At 39.8% G+C, this 8,890-nt stretch overlaps 1 protein-coding gene across 3 annotated transcripts in view; it reads right to left on the bottom strand.

The window, feature by feature from the left end:
• Window positions 1–6,298: 6,298 nt before the first annotated feature.
• Window positions 6,299–8,890, bottom strand: part of SHPRH (SNF2 histone linker PHD RING helicase) — a 42,802-nt gene continuing 40,210 nt past the window's right edge. For all 3 annotated transcript variants that reach the window (XM_079971235.1, XM_079971236.1, XM_079971237.1), the window contains 2 exons: window positions 8,618–8,698; window positions 6,299–7,323 (listed from right to left, as the gene is read on the bottom strand). In XM_079971235.1, coding sequence (XP_079827361.1) covers window positions 7,227–7,323; window positions 8,618–8,698 — 178 coding nt within the window. In that variant the 3' untranslated portion in view covers window positions 6,299–7,226. The remainder of the gene's footprint in view (window positions 7,324–8,617; window positions 8,699–8,890) is intronic.

Below are 8,890 nucleotides of genomic sequence, written 5' to 3'. Positions count from 1 at the left end.
TGTGGTGTTTCCTCCCTCCCTTTCTAAACTTGAATGCCTCCTGCCTGAAGACGCAAGGGCGTTCTGGGTCCAACAATAGGATTCCACAGAGATAGCCACTGGAGACCATGATTACTCATGCCAAAGTCACCACCTATTTTAGAGCCGAATTCTCCCCAAGAAGAAAACCCTTCCCCCACCTCACATTTTTGTCTTTACTATAGCAGCCGCTTAGCACATCCTTTATCTGGACCTCCCTCGACTCCCTTTGGGATTCTCCCTCTGGGTGTTTTATATGCTTCCATTCTGCTCTGCAGAAGGGCAGTAAATGATTTACAGCTCCTTGTTTATTTATGCATTCATTTAGGTTGTTGTTGTTTCTTGGGAATAAAGGCACAAAATAACAGAAGACACTAACACCATCCCCACAGAAGACAAAGCATGAATTGGAAATAATGTCCTAATTTTCTCGATGGGCAATGTAAATAAATAAATGCCTTTCTAAAACAGGTGAGAGTTTTCTCAGAGGAAAAAAGCAGCATCACTTTCAAAATGATGCTATTAACCTGAAATAATGTGTACTTCTCTCAAGTCACTGTTTTCAGTTATTTTCAGGCAATGACCCCAACCATTTCTATGGAAAGAATTTCAGCAGGAAATACAGCGGCTATAGCTGCCTGTAGAATACGAGGGAAACAAACCTAAAGATTTAACAGGCCCAATATAATGATGGATTGTCAAGAGCTGCCAAGCCGCTTTTTGAATTGACTGTTGCAGCCCATGGAATTGTATTGGATCTAACAACTGTTGGAGTTTTGTGTTAATGAGTTTTAGAGGGCAGGTGCTCACCCACAGCAGTATTATGAGGTAAAAGGATTTTGGAAGATTATCAGTAGAGAATGATGCCAAAATATCATTCAGGATCCAAATGACAGTGAAACAAGTTCCGAGAGACCCTAGATTCTCACACCCAATTCTGCAAACCAAACTGCTTTTGAATCTGAGTTTTCAGAAGATGCTTGCAATCTAGTGTTTGGAAAGGAGGTGACCAGTTGTTCAAAAGAGAGAGAAAAATCCACAGTTAGTGCAACTCCAAATGTTAAAAAAAAAATCAATGTCAGTTGGACCACTCAAGGGCAAGTAGTACAATAATAATTTTATTTAGTATAACTATTGAGGCTCCAATACTTTGGCCACCTCATGAGAAGAGAAGACTCCCTGGAAAAGACCCTGATGTTGGGAAAGACTGAGGGCACAAGGAGAAGGGGACGAAAGAGGACGAGATGGCTGGACAGTGTTCTCGAAGCTACAAACATGAGTCTGACCAAACTGCGGGAGGCAGTGGAAGGCAGGAGTGCCTGGCGTGCTCTGGTCCATGGGGTCACGAAGAGTCGGACATGACTAAACAACTAAACAACAACAATATAGTTATGTGTAATGTTTTAGCGCTGAATGCTGTAGGAATAGCAATAAAAGTTGCAATTCCATAAACGCTTATTTTGGACTAAGCTCCCTTGACCTCAGTGCCGCTTACTTCTGAGTGAACATGAAGATTAGGGTTTAAAGCAAATAAAGAAGATTTAGGAAGAAAATCCACTACCATTAGTTGATCAAATTTTGGACTAATTCAGTGAGAACATTTCTCCCAATACGAATAGCAGCATTGGAAGGTGGGGAATCAAGGTGAGATCTTGGTGGCAGGGTGCTTGTGAGAGTGTGTAATTAATGTATTTGTATATAATGCCACATTGATAGTTTGGCCCCTTTACTGCTAGTCTTGGGTCCAAGACTAAACATGTACTGTTAACAATTTCTTGTACTCCTTGCATCTCATTGGTACTCAAAGACGGCAAATGATTAGCTTTCTCTGACCGTAGTCTACTTGCAGGCACAACAAACTCTTAATTCAATTGGGGAAAGGAAGAATTAAAAGCCTTGTTTGTGTTTTAATCTAGGCAAACTTCCTCCTTTTGTCAGCAGGAGGAATCCCTGTTAACCTAGCCAGGAATGGCAACTCCAGACATTACGATCATAGTAACTAGGTTACAAAGTTAGTAACAGAAAGGCTATTCCCAGGAGCACTGGTTCCAAACTGAACTCTGGAACCACTTTCATTATAGAACTCTAAGGAATGTAAATCTTCAAACTTTCAAACCAATTTAAACTCAGCAATGGACCAAATTAAATATGATGCTTTGGATGCTCCAAACAAAAGAGCTAGCATTCAACCTGGGTCCATTAGTGGTTTATAAGATAAGCCACCTCTTTCTTGAATATATTGACTGATGGGAAAGATGAGGCATCTTCACAGTCAACAGTCTGCCTGACACTTTAATGTGAACACATATGCTTAGGTTTATTAGATTTCTTAGGCACCCTTTTTTGAAAAAAAGGGGGAAAGATGCAAGGCATGTTACAGTAAATAAAATACATGAAAGTAAAAACAAGAACAGTACAACAGTCATAATGTACGAAAACCACACTATCTCCCCATCCCCAAGTGAGAAATTACCGGGAATAATCCAGTCAGGGTTCTGGATTGCAGCCTAAAACATTTTAAAACTGGCTTATGTTATGGCTCAAGGAGGATAAAAATAACTTACTTAGATTGTCACTTGTCTGAAGTATGACCTTGCCTACAAAGGTAGGCAGGTCCCAATGAAAGACTGAACAGAAATCAGTGGTGTTTCCATCTTACAGCAGTGCACAAAATTGTGACCCACAACAATTTATTCCAAATCCTCAACAAATCATGCATGAAGAAGCCATTTCAGGTTCATGAGGGCCAGGTGTGCAACCTGGGGGTCATTTTGGATTCACAGCTGCCCATGGAGGCACAGGTTAATTCTGTGCCCAGGGCAGCTGTCTACCAGCTCTGTTACACAGGCTGAGACCCTACCTGCCTGCGCACTGTCATGCCAGAGTGGTGCATGCTCAGGTTATCTCCCGCTTGGACTACTGCAATGTGCTCTACGTGGGGCTATCTTTGAAGGTGACTTGGAAACTACAACTAATCTAGAATACGGCAGCTAGACTGGTGACTGGGAGCAGCCACTAGGACCATATAACACCAGTCCTAAAGGATCTACGCTGGCTCCCGGTACATTTCCGAGCACAATTCAAAGTGTTGGCGCTGACCTTTAAAGCCCCAAATGACCTTGGTCATGTATACCCAAATGAGTGCCCTCACCCCCATCATTCAGCCCGGACACTGAGGTCCAGCTCCAAGGGCCTTCTGGCAGTTTCCTCATTCCAAGAAGTGAGGTTACAGGGAACCAGACAGAGGGCCCCTGGTAGTGGGGCTCACACTGTGGAACACCTTCTCTTCACATGTTGAGATAAATAACTCTACAACTTTTAGAAGACATCTGAAGGCAGCCCTGTATAGGGAAGCTTTTAATGTTTGATAGATCTATTTTTATATCTGTTGGAAGCTGCCCAGAGTGGCTGGGTCAACTCAGTCAAATGGGTACAGTACAAAATTATCATTATTATTAGGGAAACCTCTACTGACCGTTAAAAGCACAAGTTCTGTTAGAGTATAATTTCTACAGTACATACTCAGATTGTTAATTTCTAAAACAAGCAGTTTTGTTACTAATCTTCCTGCTTGATAAGCAGTATTATTCTTATTTTAGAAACGACACTCTTATTAAAGCACAAAAGGGGGTATGGAATTATTTTCTGCAATGGTTGTGCTTGCTCCTTAATGCACTGTGGGTATCATCTGCTGTATCACACAAGTATTTTTAAAAGATGGATACAGTATTCAGCTGAAAGGCTCTTAGACCCAGTGAAGCTTTTTAGCGGAACAGGGATCACAGGGATTTCTTCTTCCCCTGCCTGCCCCTTCAGAACAGCGTGAGGAGCTGCAGGAGAGAGTGGGAAATCACCAATCTTTGCCTGCATACTTGCTCCACTGAATCAATAACCTCTTATTAGAGGACCACCAAATTTATATATCCAGATCCCCTTTTCCCTTATAAGCATGTGACTCAATTTCTTGTGATGTATGCAATCCCAGCTGTGATGCTGTGGTGCTGTCAAACATGGTACCTTCATTTTGAGAGGCAGATTTTATTCAAGTCACCACTTCAACAATGGGATTTCTTGTTTTAATGAGAAGCAAATGCAATTACCATGGTTAATTACCCATGGTTTAATCTGGGAAGCCGCAGGCAAGTAAATTATTATATTTAAAACTCCAATGCTCATTCAAACTGCGGGTTCCTGTTTCATGGGGCTGCAGAACTTGTGAAGCAGTGTGGATGGGTATTATAGGTGTGATAAACAGGAACATTTTCCATGCGCCTAACCCAGCAGGAGTAGCCAGTTGGCATTTTTCACCATACTGAAGCTCGGTCAGCTTTTAAAAGGACAGAAATTCCCAGAATAGTGTTGCTGAGTGAATAACTTCTCAAAAGTGGCTTGGCTTTCCTACAATGTTAGTTCTAAAACACACTTTTCATTGCAGCCAATTTATAGATTGTGACTCATCTGCCCTAATGTCATTGACCAGACACAATCTTTGTCTGACTGAGCAAACGAGGGGGGTTGGGAGCAAGCAAGTAATTCCCTTGGCTTCCTTTTTCTCCCAGCGTGGGATTTTTTTTTTCAAGCCTACGTTTATAGTACATGACCATTCCCGTAAACAACTTTTATGTTCCAGGCAACCAAAAAAGGAAGAAAAAGGCTGGTTGTACCAACGGATGCGTTGCAGGCCAAGTCCAGCTCCTTGAAATGGTCGAAACTCTTGTTGTGACTGAACCAGCAGCTTAGAGCTTAGACAAACACACACATATATTGCTTATTTGTACTATGTTTTAGCTCAGATATTCTTTGCCTTATGCATAACGATGTTAGAAAAAGATGCTTAAACAGAAATAAACATGATCTTAAAAATCTGTAACGAAGTCTAAAGCAGCTTAAAGATAGCTACATCCATCACCCCAATAAAGTGAGGCATCCATGTTTACATGCCATCCATGCACAATCTTTAGCTCTAGCAACCAAAGGGAAACTGCCAAGCCTCTGAGCCTCAGGGAGGACTAACACTAAATCAAGGGCAACAATCATAAAACAACTCAGAATACGTCCCCAAAGTCTGCTTTGGAAAGATTAAGTGGCATGGGGTGGCATGGGATCTGCCAAATGGATTTATAATCCAGCGTTTTCTTCACAGAAAACCCATGCGTTACAGCACAATCCTTTACTTGTGTACTCAGAAGCCATCAAGTTCAATGGGGCTTTCTCTTAGATAGGTATATGATTACATCCTTAAGTAACTTATCCCCATTTTACAAGGGAAGAATCACAATCTGCAATATTTAGTAAAATATTAAGATACTAAATACAGATAGTAAAATAACATCTGTATATTTAAAAGAGCAGATCAGTCACCAGAATCTATTCTACAGGGGTGGCTAACATAAGAGTAACCAAGATTCTTAAGTCTAACAGCTCCATACAAAAACAAACTCACTCATATGGCTGATAAACACAGCACACACCTCAATTATGTCTGTTCTGGGACCCTGCTCTCAATCTTTGGGCATTCTCAATAATCCCTGCTAACACGGTTTCTAGAGAAAGGGCATGGCTAAATGATGATTCACCTCCACTTTCCTAACAAACCCCAATTCCATGGAACCAATGTTTCTTTCTATCCTCCATCCACGGCAAGCAAAAGGCAGCTCAAAGATATGCATACCAGCAAGTAAAAACACTCAAGGGGTGTGGCCAGAATGTACTTGTGTGGTGTGGAGAGACCTTGAAGAGCCAGCCAATGAGACTTGGAGAGTTGTATTTGGTCCCCAGGACTGAAGTTAAGCACTATTTGCAGGGAAATGAAGTTGGAATTGAGCCCTGTGTAAAAATATTATTCCTTCCACATGTGGGTTCCACTTCAACCATCTTTCTGCTTAATAAGAGACCTCCAAGGTAGCAAATGATGAGTAAAGATTAAGGACACACAAACACCTCCCACACACTCCAAAAGACAGTTGTGATTGATGGTAGCTCAGGTGCTGCAGGAAGATGAGTATGCAAAATACCCATTTGTGTACTTGAAAGTGATGGCCCAAGCAAGCCAGGAGGATGTTACTTCTAATATGCATTCCCATGTGAAGACATACTATGAAAAATTCCCTCTTAACAGGAGTATTTGTCTTCTCCACGAAGCTCTTATTGAATCTCAGTGTTTCAACAATTTAATTTTTCAGTGTTGAAAACACATCTGTTAGCATTAACATTTGCCCTGTGATGTAATTCTGATAAGCTGCTAAACTGATTAATAGATATCAAGTGAGCTACACAAGAGGAAGCTTTACCAGTTTAATAGGATACAAGAATCCAAAATTTAAACAAGAATGTAAGAATGTTTAAAAATCTATCAAACAGATGTTTTCAGCTATTATTTCAAGACAAAAGATCATACAAAAGACATAATTTATCAAGAGAAGAGCAGACATTAACAGCAAACGTTTAAATATAAACAAGCAAATTATTTTCAGATTTCTATAACATAATATCACAGCATAAATAACTAGAAAATGATTACAAATGCCAAAGTGGTGTCTAAAAATAAGTAGCTAGGATTAACTGGTAAAACTTGCATGATAATATGTTAGCACCGCTAGAAGCCCTTTCTGAAAAAAGATTTGTTTACTCACTAACTTATTTTAGTAATTCATTCTAGGAATAAAATGAAAGCAAAAGAATTGCTTCATGATTTTCACACTCTTTTCTGCCATGCAAAGCTTTCTTTCCTCAATGTCTAGTCAAACACCTTGAGCAAACAAGTCTCATGTCGGTTTAGGAATGTCAGGGATAACTCAGATGTACATCTGAGTATGGATACTATCTACCCATACTCCTTGCTTTCAATGGTATGTGAATCCCCATCCATTTTCTGGCACAACTAGTCATACATTTTATTTTTTTAAATCACAAAACAAAAGCTGGACTGGGGTGTTCATGTTCTTTGGAAGTGCAAAGCTATACTTAATGTAGTGCTTGTGTAAAGTGCAAGTTTTCTTCTTAACAGAAATGTGCTGGAGAAATCCACAACCACATAACTTAGAGGAAACTGTTAAAAAGACTTATCAGTTCATGGAAGCCTAATAAGGGTGGGTGTTTAGTGACATCTACAGGAACCTCTGAACAGTTAGCTATTTGTATTGTGTTGCTTAGAAAACAAGTAGGTTATGGCCCTCTTCTGGTCTCAAAAGAGCATGAAATCCATTGCTTCATTCAAGTTCTTCAGTTTCTGCTGAGAAAAGGTCTGCGAGATCAGCTACTGTTAACACAGAGGCCTCCGACTGCTTCATGGAAGAACTAGAGTGGCTTTGGGGGATGAGGGAACATTGGAGGGGAGAAGGGAAAAATACATTTTAAAATATGAGAAATGTAGCTCACATCTACATTCATTAAATACAAGAGGCAGCTCTACTAAAGAGGTTTATGTTGCAATGATCCTGGTTGAAAAGGAGAGTCTCAAAAGCACAGCACTGGGTTTTAAAGGTGGACCAAGCTGTCTATTTACCTGAAGAAAATAGTCAAAAGTAGGTTTGCAAGGACAAGCTGCTTTGTGAACTGTGTTATTTCTAAGCCAGTGTTTTGCTTTAGTCATTTTTGTATTATCAATGTTCACAAAATTAAGTTGCGAAAGTTGCTGAATTTTATATGCAAAAGAATTTTATATTCTTTTATTGAAACAACCTTTGTGTATTTAAAGAACCTTATGAGAGTTGTTATCAACATGCTATGTTACCTGCAAAAGATGGTCAAAAACCAACTTAGATTGCTCTATTATCGTAAAAGCAGACTTACAGAAAAGGCCGATCTGTGCTTGTGAATGGTAAACAGGTATATAGTTCTCCACCTGTAACAACCCGCACTGATTTTTGTGCACACTGCTTTGCATGTTACCTGACAATGTGGGCTCACTATGAATATCAGACAATACAAAAATTTGAAGTAAATTCACTCTGTCTTAATTTTGTTTGAAAAAATGCCCCCAAGCCCTTCAGTTCCCGTAGCCTGAAAATAATGCCAATGAGGAGTAAAGTTTGAAAGTATGTGATGGCAAACCACATCACTAGTTTTGATTCTAGGGCTTTCTATATACATGAAAGATCTGGAAATACATACAAATCAGAAGGACAAACCAGAGAACCATTACCATAGGATCAGTTTATATCTAAGTGTGCATGCAGTTCCTTACTGCCTAGGATTCAAATGTTTGATTCTTAGGGAAACTCTTCTGCTGTAGGGGTTTGATTTCCACAATACTTCAAAGGGCTTTATTTTGCTTGGGGAAAGCAATATTCTTTGGGCAACAAGCCCACTTGTTGCATTTGTGAGTACTGTGTAGAAATTCGTAATCATTTGTGACTGCAGAAATATCACTTGCATAATGCCTCCCCTTCTTGCACCACAATACATTTTTGTTAACATTTTTTTCTGGCTTCTAACACCATGCATATCTACTCAGAAGTAAGTCCTATTGAGTTAACTAGGACTTACTTACATAGCAGTAAGTGTCTAGGATTTCAGTTTCTATGTCTGGGGTAGCTGCCCTTGCAAATTTGAATACAAATTTGAAAAATGCAATATTGTATAGACAGGCTTTACTTACCTCCTTTCTACAGTTTTCATCATTGTCTGCATTCTTTCTTCAATTGTTGCCTTGATTAAGAATCTATGAACAATTGTGGGCCTGAATTTTTTTTTTCGGGAAAGAAAAGACTATTCAGCACACGTTGTTACACTTACAGGGATATCCCTTACAAGTTTACGCAGTAGATCACTGTGTTCAATGGGCTTACTCCCTAGAAAGGGAGTTTAGGATTACAGCCTTCATAGTCTTTATTGCTTACTCTATAATAGCTCCAACAACAAGCATGTGATG

Source organism: Podarcis cretensis (assembly GCF_951804945.1).
Source record: "Podarcis cretensis genome assembly, chromosome: 3".
Classification (NCBI taxonomy): domain Eukaryota; kingdom Metazoa; phylum Chordata; class Lepidosauria; order Squamata; family Lacertidae; genus Podarcis; species Podarcis cretensis.
The sequence above is the reverse complement of the archived record's forward strand: the minus strand, read 5'-3'. Positions and strand labels throughout refer to the sequence as shown.